Source organism: Anomaloglossus baeobatrachus, chromosome 10, assembly GCF_048569485.1.
Source record: "Anomaloglossus baeobatrachus isolate aAnoBae1 chromosome 10, aAnoBae1.hap1, whole genome shotgun sequence".
NCBI lineage: Eukaryota > Metazoa > Chordata > Amphibia > Anura > Aromobatidae > Anomaloglossus > Anomaloglossus baeobatrachus.
This window is the reverse complement of record NC_134362.1, coordinates 112225093-112251722: the sequence shown is the minus strand read 5'-3', so window position 1 is coordinate 112251722 and position 26630 is coordinate 112225093. Positions and strand designations below refer to the sequence as shown.

The window sequence follows — 26630 nt, the reverse complement described above, 5'->3', positions numbered from 1 at the left end:
ATATGCTGTAGAACATGCTAGATAATAAATATTACACAGACCCTTTCAGTGCAATACAAGTGGAAGAAAGCTGGAAAGTATAGATAGAGATAAAGCGTAAGACAGCCATAAAAAATAATTACAAAATGTCAGGCTGAAAATACCGTGCTGTGGGCATACAGATGGGAAGGATGAGTCACTCAAAAAAGGTTTTTTGTGTGCTTATTGTAAATGGGAATACTAAGTAAGTATATTATTCGTGTGTATCCCCATTTTTTTTGTCATGTATGTTTTTACATTTTTTCTAATAAATATATACTTTTTAATTTATTGTAGCTATAAAGTCTAATTGCTCATAGGTTTATGGGTATCTACCTGCGGTCATAGGTGGAGGACCGTGGGAACTTCCAGCTGCGACTGCAAAAACCTGAGTGACGTCACCGCTGATCGCATGGCTCAGTCTCTGCTTGAAGTCCACAGCGGGCGGTCATGTTCAATGATCGCGCTCTGTGACTACAGTTATGTAGCAAAGCTGAAATTGTCGTGCTACCTCGTGTGGCTTACGTTGGACCTGAAGGGGTGTTTTACGGGTTAATAAAGTGGTGAAATAAGAGGGTGTTTTTTGTATTTTATTTCAAATAAAGGATTTTTTGGGTGTTTACTTTAATAATGGGGGGGGTCTCATAGACCCTCCCATTACTAATCGAGGGCTTATGTGGGCTTCACATGGTACGAGCGATCGTACCCGCCCCCGTCGTTTGTGCGTCACGGGCAAATCGCTGCCCGTGTCGCACAAAGTCGTTAAACCGCCATCACACGTAATTACCTGCTGAGCGACCTCGCTGTGGGCAGCAAACATCCTCTTCCTGAAGGGGGAGGGACGTTCGGCGTCACAGCGACATCACACAGCCGCCAGCCAATAGAAGCGGAGGGGCGGAGATGAGCGGGACGTAAACATTCCGCCCACCTCCTTCCTTCAGCATTGCCGCCGGGTGCCGCGGGACGCAGGTAAGCTGTGTTCATCGTTCCCGGGGTGTCCCACGGAGCAAAGTGTGCTGCACCGGGAACGATGAACAACCTGCGCAAATAAGAATAAACAATTTTTTAAAAATGAGCGACGAGTACACGATCCACGTTTTATAACCAATTTGGAGTCTCGCGTAGGTGTCACACGAGACAACGTCGTGAACGATGCCGGATGTGCGTCACGAAAACCGTGACACTGACGACACATTGCACGATAGATCGTCTCGTGTGACGTCCGCATTAGTGGCAGCTGTGGACTGTTATTAACGCTTTATTACCTCAATTGCCACCGCACCAGGGCAATTGGGAAGAGCCGGGTAAAGTGCTCGGAGTGTTGCATCTAATGGATGCAACAATTCCAGGTGGCTGCAGGCTGCTATTTTTAAGTTGGGGGCAGCCCAATAAGCATGGGTGTCCCCAGCCTTAGAATACCAGCCTCCAGCTGTTGGGTTTTATCATGGATGGGAACTGCAGCCTGTAGCCGTAGGCTTTATCTGTGCTAGGCATCATAATATGGGGGGACCCAACGCTAAAGATTTAATTCATTTATTTTTACTGTACAATATAAACCCGCAGACCGCGCCTGTGATTGGAAGCGTCAAACAAGCTGTCACATATACTAAGGGTGTGTCTAACTGTAACCAGTCACAGACACTGGTAGGTGTGGAAAGCAAAGCATATGCATGAGACTAATGCGCGGCCCCGGAAGTGAATGGGTGGCCGTGGGAGCAGTGTACAGCCGCACGGCAGTCTTGGTAACTATGAAGAACTCATTTCATTCTTATTTTCTTTATTTTTCCATTTTTTTTTCTATTTCTCGAGTTGCTGGATCAACACCCGGAATCCCAGGCCCGGGTCCGGCACTCGAGTAAGTTTTAAACCATGTGGATCTGGATTTTAACAGTCTGGGTCTGCCCATCACTACTCCTAACACTCACCTGACTCTGATCAATGCAGTCTCTAATGTCTCTAGATGGCTCCATGCCCCTTCGCGCTGTCACATGCCTAGGCCCTCACTGGTGACACTAGTAACATAGTAACATAGTTTCTAAGGCTGAAGGAAGACCTTATGTCCATCTAGTTCAGCCTATTTTTAGCGCGGCTATTCTCGAGTGTTGAACCTGTGGAAGGCAAAAACCCACAGAGTAGAAGTCAGTTTTCTTCATAGGGAAAAAAATTATTTCCCGACTCCTAAGCTGGGTCAACTATCTACCCGTTCTTCTCTACCAGTGATCGGTATGAGTGAATGTGTGAGAGATAACATGAAATGTAACACTCCCGCTCCCCATTCATACCTGAGACCTTGTAACACTAATGAGCCACATGACACCGGGAAGGGAAAAAGTCTAATTGGGTACAATTTGGCTATTTTCATCTAGGGGTGTACTCATTTTGTTGACAGTGGTTTAGACATTACTGGCTGTGTGTCGAGTTATTTAGAGGGCACCAAATTTACACTGTTACGCTGCGTGCCCACAAACAGGGTTCATGGAGTTGTGGACACAACATGTTTTCGCTGTGTCTAAAACGCTGCAATGTGCAGTACAAGCATAGTGGGTGGGATATCTAGAAATCCCATGCCTACTGTGCTTGCTTTTCCCGCAGTGTAAACTGACATGCGACGCAGCTTCTTGAGCCGCAGCATGTCAATTTATTGCTGCGGAGCCGAGAGTGTTTTCAGCAGGGAGAACAGAGAGAAAGACTGCAACGGCCCGAACCCTGATAGTGGACACAGGCAGCTCCGGTCTCCTGCGGCGAGCACTCATGGCCCCGCAAGAGAGGACATGTTTGGATTGTGGGCACGTACCCTAATACAAGCTGTACTCCAACTACTTTACATTGTATGAAAGTGTCAGATCTTTAGTGTTGTGCCGTGAAAAGATATAATAAAATATTTACAAAAATTTGAGGGGTTTACTCACTTTTGTTACATACTGTGTGTGTTTGTGTGTGTATATATTTATGTATTTATTTTTCTTTACAATGCCGACTAGTCCCAAAACTAGTCTAAACTTTTCAACCTTTTCCCACATTTCAGACTTCAAACAAAGATTAAAAATTTTAATGTTATGGTGAAGAATCAACAATAAGTGGGACACAATTGTGAAGTTGAACAAATTTAATTGCTTATTTTAAACTTTTGAAAAAAATAAATACCTGAAAATTGGGGCGTGCAATATTATTCGTCCCCTTTAAGTTAATACTTGTAGCTCCACCTTTTGCTGCGATTACAGCTGCACGTCGCTTGGGGTATGTCTCTAGCAGTTTTGCACATTGAGAGACTGAAATTCTTGTCCATTTTTCTTTTGGAAATAGCTCAAGCGAGAGTGAGGGTGGATGGAGAGCGTTTGTGAACAGCAGTTTTCAGCTCTTTCCACAGATTCTCGATTGGATTCAGGTCTGGACTTTGACTTGGCCTTTTGAACACCTGGATACGTTTATTTGTGAACCATTCCACTGTAGATTTTGCTTTATGTTTGAGATCATTGTCTTGTTGGAAGACAAATCTCCGTCCCAGTCTCAGGTCTTTTGCCGACTAACAGGTTTTCTTCAAGAATGGTCCTGTATTTGGCTCCACCCATCTTCTCATCAATTTTAATCATCTTCCCTGTCCCTGCTGAAGAAAGGCAGGCCTCAACCATGATGCTGCCACCATCATGTTTGACAGTGGGGATGGTGTGTTCAGGGTGATGAGCTGTGTTGCTTTTACGCCAACCATATCGTTTGGCATTGTGCCCAAAAAGTTCGATTTTGGTTTCATCTGACCAAAGCACCTTCTTCCACATGTTTGGTGTGGCTTCTGCCAAACTTTAAACAAAACTTTTTATGGATATCTTTGAGAAATAGCTTTCTCCTTGCCACTCTTGCATAATGGCCAGATTTGTGCAGTGTACGACTGATTGTTGTCCTATGAACAGACTCTCCCACCTCAGCTGTAGATCTCTGCAGTTCATCCAGAGTGATCATGGGCCTCTTGGCTGCATCTCTGAGAAGTCTTCTCCTTGATTGACATGAAAGTTTTGAGGGACGGCCGGTTCTTGGTAGATTTGCAGTGGTATGATCAGGGCCGCTATCAGGGTATTACTACTGAGACTGGTGTAGGAGGCCTGGTGAAGAGGGGGGGCCCAGCTGAGCCAGGGACAATTACTTAGCTTTATTAAGCCCCGGGCCATCCGTGCCCCCACCCCTCTTCACCGCCACTTCCCCTAGTCACAGCCGCAGCAGAGGACCCGCCAGTGTTGCTTTTGACACTATACATGTGGCTAATTTGCATCGCATGCAAATTAGCCACGCGTGCTGGATATATCGGGTATGCAACTGTATACCCGGTATCTAGGGGGGCTGGCGATGCATCTGCCCTGGGCGCAACTATGAGGGGTGCGCCGTCGGGCTGCCTAATGCGGCAGTGTTAAAGTCTGGGCCCCGTAGTGGGAGCCGGTTATTCCCTGAGAGCGGCTGTTACGCTGGGGCCCTTGCTCGCTGGTCAGTAATGAGGGCAATCTGACCTGTTGTCCAGAACTCCAGGCTTCGGGGGGACCTGGTCAGATTGCCCTCATTACACGCTGCATGCTGGGCAGGGAGCGATCCTGCAGCTCCACACAGTCAGTGCAGGCAGCGGAACGTATGAATCTCTCCTCTGTTCTCTGCCCGGCACTTTCTCTCTGACACACGCGCGCGCCCTGATGACGTCAGTACTGCGCATGCGTGTGTCATTTCAAAAGTTCCCGCAGATATAAAGAAGAAAATGGCACTTCCTTCGTATATATTCAAAGGATGCTGGGGTGCACTTCAGGTTCCAAGGCCACGTAAACAAGAAGTAACAAGGCACTCCCAGAATGTGATGAAAGATATATTTATTAATGTGCTTGACAACAAGAACGTTTTCGGCCCAAAATTGGACCTTCCTCAGTAGCACTAAACATAAAAGAATAAAGTATGAAAATAAAATACATACAACACAGAGGACAAACAAAAAAAGGGATTTCATATATGCGACAATTGTACATTATAATATTCAGATTCATATTTGTTGGGAATAAAAATAAAAAAATAAATAAAAAAATTCTTTGAGAAAAATTTTTTTTTCATACATGTATTAATTTCATATATGCAACAAATGTACATTTATTTGCAATATTCAAATTCATATTGACTCAGAAATTTTTTTTATATGATGAAGAAACATGAAAATGAAGGAAAAGAGAACAAAAGAAAAGGAAAAGAAAGAGGAAGAATCATGGAAAAGGTAAAGGAAGAAAATGTTAGTTTGTGTAGGGTTTATAAAGAGAAAGAAAAAAAAAGGAAAAATCTGCTATGTAATGTCTGTATGAATAAGCTCAATAAATATCATGTGTATATAAATATCAAGGTGTAGGATGTGATGGTATGGTTAGATGGAGTACTGCAGAGTGAGGTGAGTACTATGTGAATGTAGGCATAGTGTATAGGAGAATGTTATGGAAAATATAAGTGTCATATGAATGAATGTAGAGGACTGGATTTGGGATAGTAGTGGAAGTATTGTGAAAGAAAAAGAGAGAGATATAATGAACATCTTGTTAAGGAGAGAAAACGTCACAGAAGTAAAAGGGCTGAGGGGAGAAAAGATAAAATACGACATGATTAAAAGGGGTGATGACGCCAATGTGCTTACCATATGTGAGGAGGAACGTAGTGTGGACTGCAGGCGCGGAATCCACCGCTGTATGGGGGCTGCCATGACAGTGGCCGGGAAGGCCGGGCTAAATAGGGGCGGCAATAGATCCGGGCGGTGCTAGCGTGGGACCGCACGTGCGCAGTAAAGGCGATGTGCTGGGTGAGTTCACTGAGACAGCGCATGCGTGCAGTCATTGTTGAGACTGACGCTTGTGCCCGGAGCAGAGCTGCGCATGCGTTAGGAAATAGACGGTGGAGGTGAATTATATAGGCACAGAGCATGCGTGGAACTCTCAGTTCAGGTTAAACACGGGTAGATCCGCTGTGCTGGATGTGCGCACAGTGCTTCATATAGTTGGAGGTAGATGCCTGGGAAGGTGCTAGACTGCGCCTGTGTTGGTGAATCATAGTGACATTATAGGGACACTATATGCAGGTTCTCCATACTGGTAGGGGAGACTGGTATAGGTAAGGCACTGTGATGGTGATCGTAGGAGAACAATAGGAGAGCGACAGGAGCCACAGGATGAGATCAATATTTTTTCTAGAAAAAAGAAGAATGAGTTAGAAGATGATCATACATAATATTGCCAAATTTTAATAAACATTGACTGTATACAAATTCACAGGAAGGATTGGAGTTCGTACTCACGATTCAGACCTTTAGGGGCTAGTGTACTGAGTTCATGAATCCAATAGGCTTCTCTTTTTTTGAGAATTTTGATCATTTCACCACCTCTCCTGGGAATGTCTATATGATCAATTATTTGGAATTTAAGTTGTGAAATGGTGTGTCTGGCAATTTTGAAATGATGAGGGATAGGTAAAAGAAGATTTTCGCATCTGATAGTGGATTTATGTTTTGATATGCGATCTCCTATATGTTGGGTGGTTTCACCCACATACAGGAGGCCACATGGACACTTAATGATATAGACTACGTTGGTCGATTTACATGTGTAGAAATTGCGTATGGGGTATTTCCTTCCATTGTGCGGGTTGTAGAAATGATCACCCTTTTGAACGTTGTTGCACTGAGGGCAGCTGAGACAAGGAAAGGTTCCAAATCTAGGTGTACCTAGGAATCTTTGCTTAGGAATTTTTTGAATAGGACCCACATCTGCTCTAATGAGTTTATCTTTGATGCTTGGTGGTTTTTTGTAACAGGATAAGAAGGGTGTACTAAATTCGGGAATGTTGGGGTACCCTTGTGCCAAAATATGCCAATTTTTACGTATGGTTTTATGAATTCTAAAGGCAAAGGGATGAAAGATGTGTGGAAAGGGAATTCTTTTCTCATTTTTTATAGAAGTATCACTGATATGGTGTCGGCTACTGTCTAATAATGGTAATGGGTAACCCCCTATTAGAGAATTTGTTTTGCATCTCTTGTAATCTCAAACTTAACGTATCTTTATCAGACACTATCCTTTTGACCCTTTGGAATTGTGATATAGGGATAGATTTTTGGACGGACATAGTGTGATGGCTGGAAAAATGGAGATGGGTGTTCTTATCAAAAGGATAGTGTCTGATAAAGATACGTTAAGTTTGAGATTACAAGAGATGCAAAACAAATTCTCTAATAGGGGTTACCCATTACCATTATTAGACAGTAGCTGACACCATATCAGTGATACTTCTAAGAAAAATGAGAAAAGAATTCCCTTTCCAATTTAGGATACCCTTCTTACCCTGTTACAAAAAAACCACCAAACATCAAAGATAAACTCATTAGAGCAGATGTGGGTCCTATTCAAAAAATTCCCAAGCAAAGATTCCTAGGTACACCTAGATTTGGAACCTTTCCTTGTCTCAGCTGCCCTCAGTGCAACAACGTTCAAAAGGGTGACAGTTTCTACAACCCGCACAATGGAAGGAAATACCCCATACGCAATTTCTACACATGTAAATCGACCAACGTAGTCTATATCATTAAGTGTCCATGTGGCCTCCTGTATGTGGGTGAAACCACCCAACATATAGGAGATCGTATCAAAACATAAATCCACTATCAGATGCGAAAATCTTCTTTTACCTATCCCTCATCATTTCAAAATTGCCAGACACACCATTTCACAACTTAAATTCCAAATAATTGATCATATAGACATTCCCAGGAGAGGTGGTGATATGATCAAAATTCTCAAAAAAAGAGAAGCCTATTGGATTCATGAACTCAGTACACTAGCCCCTAGAGGTCTGAATCGGGAGTACGAACTCCAATCCTTCCTGTGAATTTGTATACAGACAATGTTTATTAAAATTTGGCAATATTATGTATGATCATCTTCTAACTCATTCTTCTTTTTTCTAGAAAAAATATTGATCTCATCCTGTGGCTCCTGTCGCTCTCCTATTGTTCTCCTACGATCACCATCACAGTGCCTTACCTATACCAGTCTCCCCTACCAGTATGGAGAACCTGCATATAGTGTCCCTATAATGTCACTATGATTCACCAACACAGGCGCAGTCTAGCACCTTCCCAGGCATCTACCTCCAACTATATGAAGCACTGTGCGCACATCCAGCACAGCGGATCTACCCGTGTTTAACCTGAACTGAGAGTTCCACGCATGCTCTGTGCCTATATAATTCACCTCCACCGTCTATTTCCTAACGCATGCGCAGCTCTGCTCCGGGCACAAGCGTCAGTCTCAACAATGACTGCACGCATGCGCTGTCTCAGTGAACTCACCCAGCACATCGCATTTACTGCGCACGCGCGGTCCCACGCTAGCACCGCCCGGATCTATTGCTGCCCCTATTTAGCCCGGCCTTCCCGGCCACTGTCATGGCAGCCCCCATGCAGCGGTGGATTCCGCGCCTGCAGTCCACACTACGTTCCTCCTCACATATGGTAAGCACATTGGCGTCATCACCCCTTTTAATCATGTCGTACTTTATCTTTTCTCCCCTCAGCCCTTTTACTTCTGTGACGTTTTCTCTCCTTTACAAGATGTTCATTATATCTCTCTCTTTTTCTTTCACAATACTTCCCCTACTATCCCAAATCCAGTCCTCTACATTCATTCATATGACACTTATATTTTCCATAACATTCTCCTATACACTATGCCTACATTCACATAGTACTAACCTCACTCTGCAGTACTCCATCTAACCATACCATCACATCCTACACCTTGATATTTATATACAAATGATATTTATTGAGCTTATTCATACAGACATTACATAGCAGATTTTTCCTTTTTTTTCTTTCTTTCTCTTTATAAACCCTACACAAACTAACATTTTCTTCCTTTATCTTTTCCATGATTCTTCCTCTTTCTTTTCCTTTTCTTTTGTTCTCTTTTCCTTCATTTTCATGTTTCTTCATCATATAAAAAAACATTTCTGAGTCAATATGAATTTGAATATTGCAAATGATGCACATTTGTTGCATATATGAAATTAATACATGTATGAATTTTTTTTTTTCTCAAAGAATTTTTTTATTTATTTTTTTATTTTTATTCCCAACAAATATGAATCTGAATATTATAATGTACAATTGTCGCATATATGAAATCCCTTTTTTTGTTTGTCCTTTGTGTCGTATGTATTTTATTTTCATACTTTATTCTTTTATGTTTAGTGCTACTGAGGAAGGTCCAATTTTGGGCCGAAAACATTCTTGTTGTCAAGCACATTAATAAATATATCTTTCATCACATTCTGGGAGTGCCTTGTTACTTCTTATTTCAAAAGTTCCTGCCCGGCTGGCAGGAGAAGAAGTGGCACAGTGGGGGCCTTCACGGAGAGAAACAGCGGCGGGGGCCCCTAGGAGAACGGCACTAGTGCAGCCAGGGCCAATAGAAGAGAAGCAGCTCAGCAGGGGGCCCGTACGGAGGTGCCTGAGGAGGGAGAGGTGAGTGGTGACTAATTAACTGAGGAGGGGACAATGAGGAGGAGGGGGGGTTACTGGTGACTAGGTGACTAATACTGGGGGTGTAGCAGTAGCTTAGCTAGCTAAAGGGGGGGGGGGAAGGGGTGCGGTCACTCTGAGCTGCTACCTCCCAGGGCCATGTTAAAACATTTTTTTTTGTTTTGTTTTAAACTCCCATTTCCTTTTGCCATCTAGCAAATCCGGCTTTTTTTTCAAGGGGGAGGGGAGAGGGGATTTAATACCTGAGCGCTGCAGAGGCAGGGAAGCTCTAATCTGCTCCCGTGCAGGACCTGCGATGACGTCATGTCCACGTGACCCATGTGGGAGGAGCAAGAAGATACTTGAGTAGCTGTAGCAGATGAAGTCACGTGACAGGTAATGAGTGAAGAGGAGAACATGGGGGGTGCAGAGTGTGACGGAGGGGGGCAGAGTGTGATGGAGAGGGGCAGTGTAGAGGGTGTATTAAGGAAAGAGGCGGTGTAGAACGTGTATTATGGAGCAGAGAGGTGCTGAGTGTGAGTGGCTGAGTGTGACAAGAGAGGGGCAGAGTGTGATGGGCTCAGTGTGATGAGAGGTGCTGAGTGTGAGGGGCTGAGTGTGACAAGAGAGGTGCTGAGTGTGATGGGCTGAGTGTGACAAGAAAGGTGCTGAGTGTGATGGGCTGAGTGTGACAAGAGAGGGGCTGAGTGTGAGGGGCTCAGTGTGACAAGAGAGGGGCAGAGTGTGAGGGGCTGAGTGTGACAGAGATGGGCAGAGTGTGATGGGCAGAGTGTGATGGGCTGAGTGTGACAAGAGAGGTGCTGAGTGTGATGGGCTCAGTGTGACAAGAGAGGGGCTGAGTGTGAGGGGTTCAGTGTGTCAAGAGAGCGGCTGAGTGTGAGGGGCTCAGTGTGTCAAGAGAGGGGCTGAGTGTGAGGGGCTCAGTGTGACAAGAGAGGGGCAGAATGTGAGGGGCTGAGTGTGACAGAGATGGGCAGAGTGTGATGGGCTGAGTGTGATAAGAGAGGTGCTGAGTGTGACAGAGATGGGCAGACTGAGGAGCAGAGTGCGACAGAGGGGCAGACTGTGAGGAGCAGAGTGTGACGGAGGGGGGCGGTGTGACGGAGGGGGGCAGAGTGTGATGGAGGGGGGCAGAGTGTGACGGAGGGGGGCAGTGTAGAGGATGTATTAAGGAAAGAGGCGTGTATTATGGAAAGTGAGTGTGACAAGAGAGGGGCAGAGTGTGAGGGACTGAGTGTGAGAGGCTGAGTGTGACAGAGATGGGCAGAGTGTGAGGGGCTGTGTGTGACAAGAGAGGTGCTGTGTGTTATGGGCTCTGTGTGAAAAGAGGTGCTGAGTATGATGGGCTCAGTGTGTCAAGAGAGGTGCTGAGTGTGATGGGCTCAGTGTATCAAGAGAGGTGCTGAGTGTGATGTGCTGAGTGTGACGAGAGGTGCTGAGTGTGAGGGGCTGAGTGTGACAAGAGAGGGACAGAGTGTGATGGGCTCAATGTGACGAGAGGTGCTGAGTGTGAGGGGCTCAGTGTGACAGAGAGGGGCAGACTGTGAGGAGCAGAGTGTGACGGAGGGGGGCAGAGTGTGACGGAGGGGGGCAGAGTGTGACGGAGGGGGGCAGAGTGTGACGGAGTGGGGCAGTGTAGAGGGTGTATTAAGGAAATAGGTGGTGTAGAACGTGTATTATGGAGCAGGGAGGTGTAGAGCGTGTATTATGGAAAGTGAGTGTGACAAGAGAGTGGCAGAGTGTGATGGGCTCAGTGTGACAAGAGAGGTGTTGAGTGTGATGAGCTGAGTGTGACAAAAGAGGTGCTGAGTGTGAGGGGCTGAGTGTGAGGGGCTGAGTATCACAGAGATGGGCAGAGTGTGAGGGGCTGTGTGTGATGAGAGGTGCTGTGTGTTATGGGCTCAGTGTGACAAGAGAGGTGCTGAGTGTGATGGGCTAAGTGTGACAAGAGAGGTGCTGAGTGTGATGGGCTGAGTGTGACAAGAGAGGTGCTGAGTGTGAGGGGCTGAGTGTGACAAGAGAGGTGCTGAGTGTGAGGGGCTCAGTGTGACAAGAGAGGTGCTGAGTGTGAGGGGCTGAGTGTGAGGTGCTGAGTGTGATAGGCTCAGTGTGACAAGAGAGGTGCTGAGTGTGATGGGCTGAGTATGACAAGAGAGGTGCTGTGTGTTATGGGCTCAGTGTGAAAAGAGGTGCTGAGTGTGATGGGCTCAGTGTGAAAAGAGGTGCTGAGTGTGATGGACTCAGTGTGTCAAGAGAGGTGCTGAGTGTGATGGGCTCAGTGTGATGAGAGGTACTGAGTGTGATGGGCTCAGTGTGTCAAGAGAGGGGCTGAGTGTGAGGGGCTCCGTGTGACAAGAGAGGTGCTGAGTGTGAGGGGCTGAGTGTGGCAAGAGAGGTGCTGAGTGTGAGGGGCTGAGTGTGACAAGAGAGGGGAAGAGTGTAATGGGCTCAGTGTGACAAGAGAGGGGCTGAGTGTGAGGGGCTGAGTGTGACAAGAGAGGGGCAGAGTGTGATGGGCTCAGTGTGATGAGAGGTGCTGAGTGTGATGGGCTCAGTGTGTTAAGAGAGGGGCTGAGTGTGAGGGGCTCAGTGTGACAATAGAGGGACTGAGTGTGAGGGGCTGAGTGTGACAGAGATGGGCAGAGTGTGATGGGCTGAGTGTTACAAAAGAGGTGCTGAGTGTGATGGGCTGAGTGTGACAAGAGACGTGTTGAGTGTGACAGAGATGGGCAGACTGTGAGGAGCAGAGTGTGACAGAGAGGAGCAGACTGTGAGGAGCAGAGTGTGACGGAGGGGGGCAGAGTGTGACGGAGGGGGGCAGTGTAGAGGGTGTATTAAGGAAAGAGGCGGTGTAGAGCGTGTATTATGGAAAGAGGCTGTGTAGGTGGTGTGTTATGGTGTTATGTAGAGGCCAGTGTAGAAGGTGCATTATGGAGAGGGGCGGTGTAGAGGGTGTATTACAGAGAGAGGTGGTGTAGAGCGTGTATTATGGAGCAGGGAGGTGTAGAGCGTGTATTATGGAAAGAGGCGGTGTAGGTAGGTGGTGTGTTATGGTATTATGGAGAGGGGCGATGTAGAATGTGCATTATGGAGAGGGGCAGTGTAGAGGGTTTATTATTACGTTTCTGAGAGAAATACTTAAATACTTCATTTTCTGTAACAATTTCAAGGGTGCTAAGACTTTTGGCCATGACTGTGTGTGTGCGTGTATATATATATATATGTCGGTCTATCCCTCTCCCCCCTCTCTCATACTCACCGATCACGTGGCACTGCACGGCTGTCACACTGCTCTGGCGTCATCTCCTGCTTTTGAAAATGCCGGCCGCCCATTATTCAATCTCGTATTCCCTACTTCCCCCGCCCACCGGCGCCTATGATTGGTTGCAGTCAGACACGCCCCCATGCTAAGTGACAGCTGTCTTACTGCAACCAATCACAGCCGCTGGTGGGCGGGTCTATGTAGTGCAGTAAACTAAATAAATAATTGAAAAAAAACGGCGTGCGGTCCCCCCAATTTTGATACCAGCCAGGGTAAAGCCACACGGCTGAAGGCTGGTATTCTCAGGTTGGGAAGCCCCACGTTATGGGGAGCCCCCCAGCCTAAAAATATCAGCCAGCAGCCGCCCGAAATTGCCGCATGGATTAGATGTGACAGTCCCGGGACTGTACCCGGCTCATCCAGAACTGCCCTGGTGCGGTGGCAATCTGGGTAATAAGGAGTTAATGGCAGCAGCCCATAGCTGCCACTAAGTCCTAGTTAATCGTTGCAGGCGTCTATGAGACACCCCCAATGATTAACCTGGTGAAAGTAAATAAACACATACACCCGAAAAATCCTTTATTTGAAATAAAAGACAAAAACCACCCTCTTTCACCACTTTATTAATCCCCAAAAACCCCTCCAGGTCCGGCGTAATCCACGAGGTTCCGCGACGCATCCAGCTCTGCTACATGAAGCTGACCGGAGCGGCAGTACAACACCGCCGCTCCTGTCCGCTCCATGCAGAAACTGAAGTGAGTCGCGCTGTCAGTGGGGACGTCTCTCAGGTTACCCACGGCCACAGGTCTCGGGTGGAGGACTTGAGCTGGCCGCGGGTAACCTGAGTTACGGCACCGATGATCGCACGGCTCACTGCAGTCACTCAGATTTGCGGTCACAGGTGAGACCTTCACCTGTGACCGCAAATCAAGCTGCGGCACACAGACAGCCGCGCGATCACAATGAAGTCGGGTGAAGTTCACCCGAGTTCATTCTGATCGCGCGGCTGTCTCCCGCAGCCAGCCATGTGCTCTTTTTGACACTCCGGTCCCAGTTGGCTCTGCAGCAAGTCTATGGGGATGCAGCAGAGCCGAGTGGGACCGCACTGTCAGTGCGCTCTGGATGCTTTTCCCATGGCAGAGAAAGCATCCAGAACGCATGAATTCTGCAGGAATGTGCGCACGTTGCGTTCTTCCGAATGCGTCTCAGAACACAGCTTTTCTGCTGCGTTCTGAGACGCACATGCAGTGACTATTTACGCTGCGTAATAGAACGCAACGTGCGTACATAGCCTAAAACTTCTCCACAACAGTATCACGTATCTGCCTGTTGTGTTCCTTGGTCTTCATGATGCTATCTGTGCTTTAAACAGAACACTGAAACTATCACAGAACAGGTGCATTTATACGGAGACTTGAATACACACAGGTGGCTTATATTTATCATCATCTGTCATTTAGGACAACATTGGATCATTCAGAGATCCTCAATGAACTTCTGGAGTGAGTTTGCTGCACTGAAAGTAAAGGGGATGAATAATATTGCACGCCTTACTTTTCAGTTATTATTTTTTTTTTTAAAGTTTAAAATAAGCATTACATTTTTTTCACCTTCACAATTGTGTCCCACTTGTTGATTCTTCACCATAATATTTAAATTTTTATTTTTATGTTTGAAGTCTGAAATGTGGGAAAAAGTTGAAAAAATCAAGGGGCCGAACACTTTCGCAAGGCACTGTAATACACTGTACAATTCATGTAGTACAGTGCATCATCTGTCTGCTTAATTGATAGTTAGCCAATCAGGCTTCCCCCAAAGCAGGATCAGATTGGTTGAAGGATATGGAAGATATGGAGGCTATTGTCAGACCTACAGTTGTTGCATCTCCTTTACTCCTCAATCTGATGCCACATATCAAAATTCTCACTTCTAAGACTGGGGGGAGGGGGTGTGACAGCACAGCTCTTCTAGTTTACGGTGAGCTATGGCATACTTCATGACACAAATCTCACTCCAGTCCACGACTGGAGTAAGATTTGTGGTGAAGCAAACTCCACTGAGAGAGAAAAAAAGATACAGGGGAACCTTGGTTTAAGAGTAACTTGGTTTGAGAGCGTTTTGCAAGACAAGAAAAGCTTTTTACAAATTTGTAACTTGGTTTAAGAGCAATGCTTTGCAATAAGAGCAAATTGCTCACCGTGCACACGTCTGGTTCTGTCCTTTCACCGTGCTCTGACCCATTCTGGAGGTAACTTTCTGTACATATGTACTGTATACTGTATACAGTATACCATTGTACAGTACAGTATACAGTATGTCTAACAATTTGCATTTGTGGATATATTATTGTACTTTCTGATAAACAGTACAGCACATTCCTTGTACTGTACCTCTCGCACATCAATAATTTTATTGTAAGCTAACAAGCAGTTTAATTTGTTTTGTTTTTTTTACTGTACAGTTTTGTATTTGTGTACTGTCATAATTTTATATGAATACAGTTCATTATTTTGTATTACTGTAATAAATTTGTATAAATACAGTAAATATTTTTGGGCTGTGGAACAAATTGTCTGTGTTTCAATTATTTCCTATGGGAAAATTTGCTTTGATATAAGAGTAACTGAGTTCCCAATTTACTGAGAGAGCTGGAAACGTACTCCTCTCTTTCTAATTTTAGAATTAACATGTCAAAATCGGAGGCTATGAATGTATCTTTACCCCAAGATCTTGTTATTGCGCTTCAATCTGCGTTCGGGTTTAAGTGGGCTAATCATTCTTTGAGGTATCTGGGGGTCCAGCTGGCAGCGGACAATAGCCAACTATATAAGCTGAACTATCTCCCTCTCCTGCAGTCCATTAGAACAGATTGCGCAAACTGGGCGAGGGGTCTTTTCACATGGTTTGGGAGGTGTGCAATATTGAAGATGAACATATTACCACGGCTTCTCTATCTCTTTCAGGCCCTGCCAATTAAGATCCCGAGCTCTTTTTTCAAGGAAGTGGCCTCACTATATACTAAATTTATTTGGGCAAATAAGCCGGCGAGGCTTTCCCGTTCCCTACTGTGCAGACCTAAGCGTAGGGGTGGGCTGGGAATACCTGATATGAAAAAATATTACTGGGCCACACATATGGTTAGGATTCTGGATTGGTGCCGTCACTCTAGGATGAAACCTTGGGTCGCCCTGGAACAGAGCTTCTCGGAGGTACATTTACCAGCCATGCCTTGGGTCGGGAGCCTGTTCCCGGCCTCTGTGAGATCTCATCCCACCATTGGCGCTACTCTGGAATGCTGTTCGAGGGGAGAGGTTCGGCGCCTTCTCCTGCCGCTGCCTTCTCCCATGTCACCAATTATAGGAGATCCGGATTTCCGTCCCGGCCTCTCAGATCCAGTTTTTCGGAGCTGGGTACAGGGGGGCAGATTCAGAGCTTACCAGATGGGAGGAGAGGGTGACTGGCTGTCTCTTTCGGATATTTGTGGTCTCCTGCCGCCGGACCCCATGGGGAGATGGAGGGCAATGCAGTTGAGACACTTCTTGAGCTCCCTTCCCTGCTTCGCCCGGTATGCTGGGCCTCTCACTAGATTCGAAAAATTGTGCTTGGGAGAGGGGGCCCTGCGGCACTCACTTTCCCTGGCATACAATCTGCTATCAGACCCGGGAGATTTGCCCACCCCGGTTTATTTGCGGCAGTGGGAAAGGGACCTTGGGACGACCTTGTCAGACACGCAGCGAAACAACGTCCTAATGTTGGCACATAAAACCTCGGTCAGTTCCAGAATGTTGGAGGCCAACTTCAAACTACTGACCAGGTGGTATAGAGTCCCGACCAGGCTTCATAGGATATTCCCCTCAGTCGATCCCGTTTGCTGGAGGTGTGGTTCGGGGGAGGGTGACTACGTGCACATCTTTTGGTCTTGCCCTTCTTTGCAACGGTTTTGGTCAGGAGTGAGGGAGGTAACTAGACTGGTGACCGGCACGGCTGAGACATTGGGTCCGGAACTGTATATCTTACAGCTTTCGGAACTCCCGGCTCATAGATACAAGCGCTCTTTGCTTAGGTTTATGGTAATGGCCGCCAGGTCTTGTATCCCGCTTGGCTGGAAGTCTACTACCCCCCCCTACACTGGCACAGTGGGTTGCAAGGGTTGATGACCTAAGGCACATGGAGGACCTGACATCCTCTCTCAATGACAGTCAGGAAGGTTTTCGCAGGACCTGGCTCCCATGGTTGGAGTTCACTTACTCGGCGGATTACGCCAGATTACTCGCTCCTCCACGGCTGCTGTGAGGCTCTGGTGGAGCATTCCCCCCCCCCCCCTTTTTTTTTTTTTTTTTTTTTTTTTCCCTCTCTCTTCTCCTCTTCTCCTCTTTTCTCGCTTTCCCTTTCTCTCACCTCTCTGCCCACTATCTTCTCCTACTCTCCCCTCCCCTTTAATCTCTCTCTACCTTTTTCTCTTATCCTGGTTCTAAATTCTTTTCGGGCTTTGCCCTCTCTTTCTATGTTCTGTATTCTACCCATGTTGGGTTGGTTCATAAAAGGATTAAAATGGGACTGACTCGAGCAGTTGCAGTTATTAGATATGTACAGGAGAGCGGAAGGGTGGGATATATGTCAATGTTAAATATTTGAAATCTGTTTTTCTGCTCTTTGTGGAACAGTGGCTATTTTGTATGTTCTCGTGTCGGTCTTTAAAATAAAGAATTTAAAAAAAAAAGAGTAACTGAGTTTAAGAGCACACTCCCGGAACGAATTATGCTCGTAATCCAAGGTTTCACTGTATATTATAACAAAAATAAAGGTTCAATATAGTCGACGCTTGTGAACCACAGATGCCTTGTCTGGATATAACCGTTAACTCATCTATGGGGAAAATAGCAACAAATGGGACATTTATTGGCAGATTGCTATTGGCCTTCAGTATACATCTATAGATGATCTGAGCATTTACACGTTCAATTCTATGGGTACATAAAAATAATCAGTCTGAACTCGGGTGACATTTGAGTGAAGTCTGATTTCTGCGGATTCACAAATGGAGAAGAGGGAGAAATTTTGTTTTAAATCTTCCTCCCGCACAGTGTGCTCTGGTCCTCTCATCCAAGAGAATCGGATCACACTAAGCTGACACTTGATCAATTTCTGATTTCAGCAGGTTACTTACGGAGTTCCCACACCCTCCAACAAAAGTTTAATGAGACTCTTCATTCTGTCCATAAAAGCAGTATGACTGGTAATGCCAGGAGTAGTCGAATTCTGAATGATCAGGAGCATAGTCCCCAGCAATGTGAGCTGTGTCGCTTCCAGCTTCATCTCCTGGAAGCGGATCTGGTCCATTACAAGAGTCTGGAGAAAGCAAACAGATCAAAGTTAGAGGAATATCAATACTAATATAAAATCTCATATTTGCTATATTATTTAGAATATGTCACTGATGACATTAAGATTAGATTTGCCATAAAGGTATAATCACTGGAGTCCAATCACTGGCATCAATGAAAAATGAACGGCTGTGTAACAAATGCCAGACATCCCATCCATAATAACACAATCCTGCTGGGACATAATACTAAAAACGCTGTGTGGACAGTATATGCGATGAATGTCTGATCAGGTCTCAGGGTCTGACTGCTGTAACCCCCACTGATCTCAGGAGTGGAGGTGTCTGCTACACAACTTGTATGGAGTCATTTCCTATTAGTGTGTATGGGTGTGTATGGAAGATACTGGGCCCTTTGCCACATCCTCATATACAAGACTAGTACCTCTGGGAAGGGTTTACGTTCATGGTCCCATGTGAGAAGTTTGATGTAGGCATGATTTAATACAGCGGTGGGACAAAGAGAGCTGGAGGAAGCTGCAGCAGAGTCCTTAGCCAAAAGATCATCAGTCAATTCCTGAAGCCAACTTGTGACCAATTCTAAAGAGTCTAGAGAAGATGGGAAAAAAAAGCAAGACATTATATGAAAATCACGCTATAAGAATAAAACAGGGCCACACTTTCCGCAGATAATGTGTAGCATTGTACTCCACGATAAAGGATCTGAGGTCTATGGTATACCGATGACCTGGACACAGATCAGGCAGAAGAAAGTGGAAATGTTTTGAACATTAAAAAATTCTCTAGAAAGTTTTATTTTTGTAGAGGTTACCAGATACTGGCATCAATGCAGCACATAACAGAGAAGGTCACACAGGAAGAACATCGTACTTGGTTGCTTTTCTAAGAAGTCCTGGAATTTGTTTCTCTCGTACTCCACCGACTGTTGTATTAAATGTGGACGAATGCTGCTGATGGCAAAGTTGGCCATATCCAATTTCATCAGATCCAAAACAGCAAAAATTGCTCTGTGAAACAAATACAGGAAATTAACACCAATTTGTGAGAAGAAAGGAGACATCCCCAACCACAGTGAGATGATCAGGAAACATTTAGCGCTGAGCCACTGCACAGAAAATGATCCTTTTTAATATAATAACTATACTACTATATATATGTGTATAGCATCCCAAACACTAAAAGAAGGTATGCCAGGACAGCCCCTTACAGACATCACAGAGGGTCCCCCTTCCATACACCAGAGTGCAGAGCAACTGGAAAGACAGAGCCTCTCACTCAGGAAGTCTCGGTACATCCAGAACCAGAAATAAACCTCTGCAATCAATTTAATATAAAAATTCTTACAACACTGTTAATTATTGTTTTAAAGTAATTTTCAGAGGTTTCTAGAATATAAAATACCTTTTTACCCATTGCTTTTGGTTTTCTCTTTCCCCTTATGCACTAATATGCTGTTAGGTGCAGGCTCTTGATTGAATCAGTCTCCTTTCCCCTCTGGCAGCGGACCATATAACTGCTATAATGCTTTATTGCACATTTACTTGTACTGTGCACATAAAATAGGTGGAATCCCTTTAGTTTTCCAAAGCACCAAAATGATTATAAGAGTAATATACATAGAAGTTTCCATAGTTGATCTGTTAGAGCTGGTCTTGAGTCAATCCATCCAGTCCTTTTAGCAGTATACTGTGCATGAACAGAAGAAAATAAGGACATCTTTATATGTTTTACCTATAGATGCCTCCATCGCTAGCTCTATCCCAGATTCAATTTATTTTCACTAAAATCTCCAAATGACTAAGAAACATGTCCTGGTCACTGCAGACCTGCTTTCCTCTGGTCCTGACTGTGAAGATTGGTCTCCAGCTCTGGCTCTTGTAATGTTTTTAAATGCCAAAGATTTGACATTAAACAGAAAAAATCCTTTCATCTGTGGTGATTTATGAGCGGTTTGTCCTGAGAGTAAAGGATGTCTGACTGCACACACAGGAGCATCATTATGCCAAGCCTGCAGTCACACTTGGTGAGATTGCCAGAGTGAAGGCAGAGCACTGACTTGTGTATCCAGAGCTCTGAACACCGACATGTAGTGCTAGATACAACTGAGCACCTATGTAAGGCGGATCTATCAGTATGCACCAGCTTAGTATAAGAAAAAGACACATTATGTCTATACAGTGTGTCCACCCATATCCTGTCCACCGCCATTAACTTGAGAACGGCGGCAGCTATAGGCATGGAAGTGGTGTCTAGGTATAATAAAGTAGCCATGTGCTACGCAATGAAACCACCTATAGCGCCACCTGGTGGAAAACAACGGATTTAGCATTTTTATCTCGGAGACGCAACAAGATAGAGAAAAAAAGTGAATTACAAAGTTGCAGGGCATCATCAATTCAATCCGAATCGACACCTTGCATACAGAAATGCTATGATATGAAACCCATGACCCCCCCCCCCCCAAAACATTGAATGCTGGTCATGCATATGGCGCTCATTTAACTTTGATGCTCAAAGTGGCCCCCGTCAGCTGCAATGCACATCTGGACTCTGCACAGCATACTGTATTTTGCTTCATGTTGTGTAATATGGAGGTGACACGTTTGCACAAGCATCTGTGATACGTCGTCGTAGGTCCTGCAATGTTAGTGGAGGGGTCGCATACACCTGCTGTTTGATGTGACCTCACAGAAAGAAGTCCAATGGGGTCAGGTCAGGTGAGCGTGGAGGCCACTCCACGCAGCCACCATACCCAATGACTTGTAGGAAGGTCTCCAGGAGGTATCGCTTCACGTCCACAGCCTTGTGAGTTTTGTACATTCTAATCATAGCATTTCTGTAAGCAAGGTGTCGATTCGTATTGAATTGATGATGCCCTACAACTTTGTAATTCACTTTTTTTTCTCTCTCGTTCCGTTTTCGAAATAAAAATGCTAACTCCGTTGTTTTTCACCAGGTGGCGCTATAAATGGTTTCATTGCATAGCGCATGGCTACTTTACTATACCTAGACACCACTTCTATGCCTATAGCTGCCGCCGTTCTCAAGTTAATGGCGTTGGACAGCATATGGGTGGACACACTGTATAAGGAAATCATACCTGTATCTTAGATGTCATAAGTACCAGGCTAGTGAATAATCAAATCCTCAAAGAAGTATTTCCATCTTGTAAAGGAATGGCATATGTAAACACAAACCAGTATAATGTATATTATACAATGAGCATGCATACACACACACATGTGTGTCCCCCCCTAAATTTTTAGGACACCATGGAAAACATCTCCTGGAATTACCTGTTTAGTGAAACTGCTGGGACACATTTAAACACAAATGTTTGATACAGAAAATACACATAATTTGCTAAATAAAACTTGGCAGGAAAAAATGATATAAATGGCATACTGTGCACATGAGGCATATCTAGAGGTTCAGCTCAGGGGGTGAAACATCTAAGTGGGCTGTTAAAGGGAATCTGTCAGCAGGTTTTAACTACCTCATCTAAGAGCAGCATGATGTAGGCAAATAGACCCTGAGTCCATCGATTTATTACGCAGATTAGTGGGTACAGCCGTTCAGGCACAATCAGAATTTTTAGAATTAGCCAAATAGCAGAGCTGAGAGAGCTAACCCCGCCCACATCAGGCTCTTTATAGAGGTTGAGCATTGACAGTGAGGTGTCAATCAGAGGAGGGAGCATGCTGGACTGTCGTGCGAGTGACATTGTAGTCCGAGCAATGATAAGTTCTGCTGCTTAAACAAACAGTAAATAAACAACAGATCTGATCTAGACAAGACAGGCATCCCTGAATTCTATGTTTTAAACTTGCAGCATGCAGTTTCAGATTACATAGCAAAATAACCTGCTGACAGATTCCCTTTAACCAGGTAATCTTGATTACAAGTACGGTGGAAGAGCCTGATCATTGTTATAGGGGAACATCAGCAGATGACTGCTCTGTTGCTGAAAATCTCTAGACAAAGATTAACACTGATATTACCACGATACATACATGTATGTATAGTATGCAAATGTACACCCACAATAAAATTGGGAATTTTTAATAAGGATGTGTTAATTTAATGGACTACGGATAAATTGTCAAGCACCATAAAATATTTAACCTACATATAGAAGTGCAATTGAGACCGTAATATGTTGTTTAAAATATTATTTTATTGAATAATTCATTAAAATATATATAAATTGTTTAAATAATTACTACCCACAAATAGCCACTAGGTGGCACCACAGGACCATGATACAGAATGTACATTAGTTGGCTAAGGCTGGTTTCACACTACGTTTATTTAACATCCGTCCTTAACGTTATTTTAGCGGACAAGCGGATCCAGTGCAAATGCGTTTTCATTTCAATGCATTTGCAATGGACTCGCGTTAACATCCGTTCACCTGCGTTTGCCTGCGTTATAGTGAGGATCCAGCGACTTGCAGTTTTTTAACATGTTTCAAAAACGCTACTTGTAGCGTTTTTGAGCTCCGTCCAAATACTGCAAATTGCTGGATCCTGACTATAACGCACGCAAATGCAGGTGAACGCTGGCGTGCTGATAGACAGGATCCTGCTTTTGTACTGAGCATGCCCAGAAAGTACTGAGCATGCCCAGAACCAGTCTCGCGTGATCTGTCTCTCCCTCCTCCTCCCTCCCTCACCCTCTCTCTCTCTATCTTTCCCCCTTCCTCCCCTTCCTCTCTCTCCCACCTGAGAGCTGCGGACACTCGTAACTAAGGTAAATATCGCGTAACCACTTATCTTAGTTACCCGATGTTTACGTTGGTAACGTGTGCAGGCAGCCCTGCTCCTAGCAGCTGCAGACACTCGTAAACCAAGATAAATATCGGGTATCCAAGGCCGATGTTTACCTTGGTTACCAGCGTCTGCAGCTGTCAGATGCCGGCTCCCAGTCTAGTTCCCCTCACTCCCGATCACATGACTCCTTTGCCCGCCCCTAAACATCCAGTGCAGGATCCTGCAAAATAACAGATGCGTTTGCATACGTTATTTGCTGTAAAAGCAGGATCCGTACTTCCGCTAAAATAACGTTAAGGACGGATGTTAAATAAACGTAGTGTGAAACCAGCCTAACACGGTACAAAGATATATTTTACCTGTACATTAGTTGTAATGTACAGTTAATGGTAATGGAAAACTGCTCCCTTTTGGTAATGGCAAATGTCATATGGAAACCAGCTAAAAGAACTAGGAATGTTTAGTTTACAAACGAGAAGGCTGAGAGGACACTTAATAGCGGTCTACAAATATATGAAAGGACGTCACAGTGCAGAGGGAACTACCCTGTTCTCATTAGCACCAGGAAGTACAAGAACAATGGGATGAAAATAAAAGGAAGGAGATTGAAATTAGACATTAGGAAAAACTTTCTGACAGTGAAGGCAGTTAGGGAGTGGAACAGGCTACCACGGGAGGTGGTGAGCTCTCCATAAATGGAAATCTTCAAGCGTAAACTGGATAAACATATGGCTGGGATGATTTAGGAAAACCTGCACTTGCAGAGGATTAGATCCAATAGACCATGAGGTCCCTTCCAACGCTACCATTCTATGACAGCACTGCTCCCTTTTAGTATTATAATGCTGCTGTGACAGTTTCACAGCGACATTTAAGGGGTTAACAGGTATGGGCGGATCACGGATCTGCTCGTACCTGGTAGGCACACATGTCAGCTGTATAAATCAGCTAACATGTGAGTGGATCCCCCCCCTTCCCCCGAGTGCCCGCGGCAGATGGAGGAGATTAACACTACGACCGCTAGGATGTAATTTTACGGCCTGCGGTCGTTCAGAGGTTAAAAAAAATCTAAAATACAAGGAACATCAACCGTAGTGAGATCAGACACCACCAGTTATAAAAATGGGAAAATGAATCCGTATTAGTATGCATATATAATGGTTAAAAATCAGGAACCCATCTCAATTTTATACATACTATGCAGGGCCAAATATAAAATAAGTTTATTAGGTGCCCATATTTTTACATAAATATATTTAATATGTAATTAATTTTAGTCTAAAATGCAAAAGCCAAAACAGCACTATTATCGAACACTATAGTGTAAGGACAATAAATAAAAATAATAATGATAATAATAATAATAATCTAATATATAAAGCTCAGTGTATGTATGTATGTATGTATGTATGTCCGCTAAAGGAATTTGCACCGTCGCATTTACAATCACGAAATTTTGCACAGACGCCCCATGTGACTCAGGGAATGTCATAGACTATGTTTGGGCGGGAAAATTTAACTCTGTGCTTTCCAGTTACTCTACAAAAGACCTGCAGCCATTAAACTGAATGGAGCTGGGAGCTGCAGGCTATAAATAGCAACTGTCAGTGGTTGCTATAGGAACAAAATAAACTGTTAGTAGAACAAGCTTATGTGTGAGGTAAAAAGATGTCGTTGGTGAGACGGATAAAGAGAGACAGAGACAGCCGGGCAAAGAGACAGCCGGGCAAAGAGACAGCCGGGCAAAGAGACAGCCGGGCAAAGAGACAGCCGGGCAAAGAGACAGCCGGGCAAAGAGACAGCCGGGCAAAAAGACAGCCAGGCAAAGAGACAGCCAGGCAAAGAGACAGCCAGGCAAAGAGACAGAGAGAGAGAGACAGATACAGAGATTGAGACAGATAGACTGATGCAAATACAGACCAAGAGATAGAAACAGACAGACAAGGAAAGAGACAGACAGCGAGACAGACAGACAGCGACACACAGACAGAGACTGGGAGAGAGACAGAGAGACAGTTACTATCCCGGGTACAACAGCCAGTAATAATAATAAACAACAAGTGATAGCAATACAAATATAATAAAAAAAAATAAAATATATATATATTTATATATATGCACACTGTATACATATACTCAGGTATATTGTACTATAGTCCAGTAAACGGCGCCAAAAGAATTTTCTTAAAAGTAGTACATTTATTTCATCATAGATAAAGATTCCATCATGTCAGGCAAAAGAACATAGAGCAGGAGGACGCGTTTTGGATATCACATCCTTATTCTGTCTCCATAAAGAACATAATGAAACAGACGGTTTAAAAAGGTAGTAAACCGGACATGAGGTCAAAATAGCAACAGCAGTATGCATTTACAAATTAATTAGGTGACATATGCATACAAATAAACATTCAATACAAATACATTAAGTCATTCTTTATATTAAGACCCGCGGGTGATCTTGTTTTCATATCCAAAATCCAATGTGCTTCTTTACGTTGTAAAATATTTTTTACATCGCCTCCCCTATGTGGTAACATAGCTCTCTCCAGGGAATTCACCTGCAGGATATCAAGGCTACCACCATGAACACTCAGAAAATGTTGCGAGGCTCCCGAAAGACTCCTAGTAGAAGCATTAGAGATGTCATAAATATGTTCTGAGATGCGTTTTCTGAGTGTTCTGGTGGTATATCCTATATACTGCATACGACAAGTGGTACAGGCCATCATATAAATTAAATTATTTGACCCACAGTTAATGAATGTTTTTTATTGAATTTGCGGCTATTTGAATAGAATACAAAGGATGTTACATTTGGGATAAAATTACACAAACTGCATGCCTTTTTTCCACATTTAAATGAACCCCTAGTGGGAAGCCAACTTTTTCCATCGAACACGTTTTTATTGGATTTTTTTAAATGATCACTTGGTGATAATATGGCTCCTAGAGTGGTGTTCCTTTTTGATCGAATTTTATGCCATTCGGTATTTCTCCTAAAGTCTCATCTAAAGTAAGGACTGGGAGGAATTTTTTTATTATGTGAATAATTTCATAATAATTTTTGCTATATTTTGTAGAAAAAACTAGTTGAAATGTGTCCACTTTAATATTTTTAATTTGATTTTTGTTTTTCAAATAATGCTCTCTGTTATTAAGCTCCGTTTTTGTTTTGGCTTTTTCTAAATGTTTTCTTGAATACCCTCTGGCTGAAAATCTATCATTTATTTTATCACATTCTGATTTAAAATCCTCTGGTTTTGTGCAGCAGCATTTGGCTCTGATAAATTCCCCTACAGGGATATTTTCAACCATGTGCCTGGGATGGCAGCTACCAGCGTGCAATAGCGAATTTCCTGCTGAGGGTTTGTAAAATAATTTGCTATGCACACATCCATCCGCACAGCTGCCTGTTAATGTCATATCCAAAAATTGAATTTGGGAGCGTTCTATTCTTGAAATAAAAAATAAATTGTGTGGGTTATTGCAATGCAATGTATTTTTCAGTCTACAGTCATGGCCAAAAGTTTTGAGAATGACACCAATATTATATTTTCACATGATCTCTTGCCATCTGGTTTTTAATTGTGTTTGTCTGATGTTTATATCACATACAGAAATATAATTGCAATCATATTATGAGTACCAAAAGGTTATATTGACAGTTAGAATTAATGCAGCAAGTCAATATTT

General features: G+C 44.1%; 1 protein-coding gene across 4 annotated transcripts in view; it reads right to left on the bottom strand.

Annotated features, from left to right (window-relative positions):
* TCP11L1 (t-complex 11 like 1) overlaps nt 1–26630 on the bottom strand; it is a 310856-nt gene that overhangs the window by 23458 nt on the left and 260768 nt on the right. For all 4 annotated transcript variants that reach the window (XM_075325608.1, XM_075325606.1, XM_075325607.1 and 1 more), the window contains 3 exons: nt 19033–19169; nt 18587–18750; nt 17986–18167 (listed from right to left, as the gene is read on the bottom strand). In XM_075325608.1, the coding sequence (XP_075181723.1) occupies nt 17986–18167; nt 18587–18750; nt 19033–19169 (483 nt within the window). The remainder of the gene's footprint in view (nt 1–17985; nt 18168–18586; nt 18751–19032; nt 19170–26630) is intronic.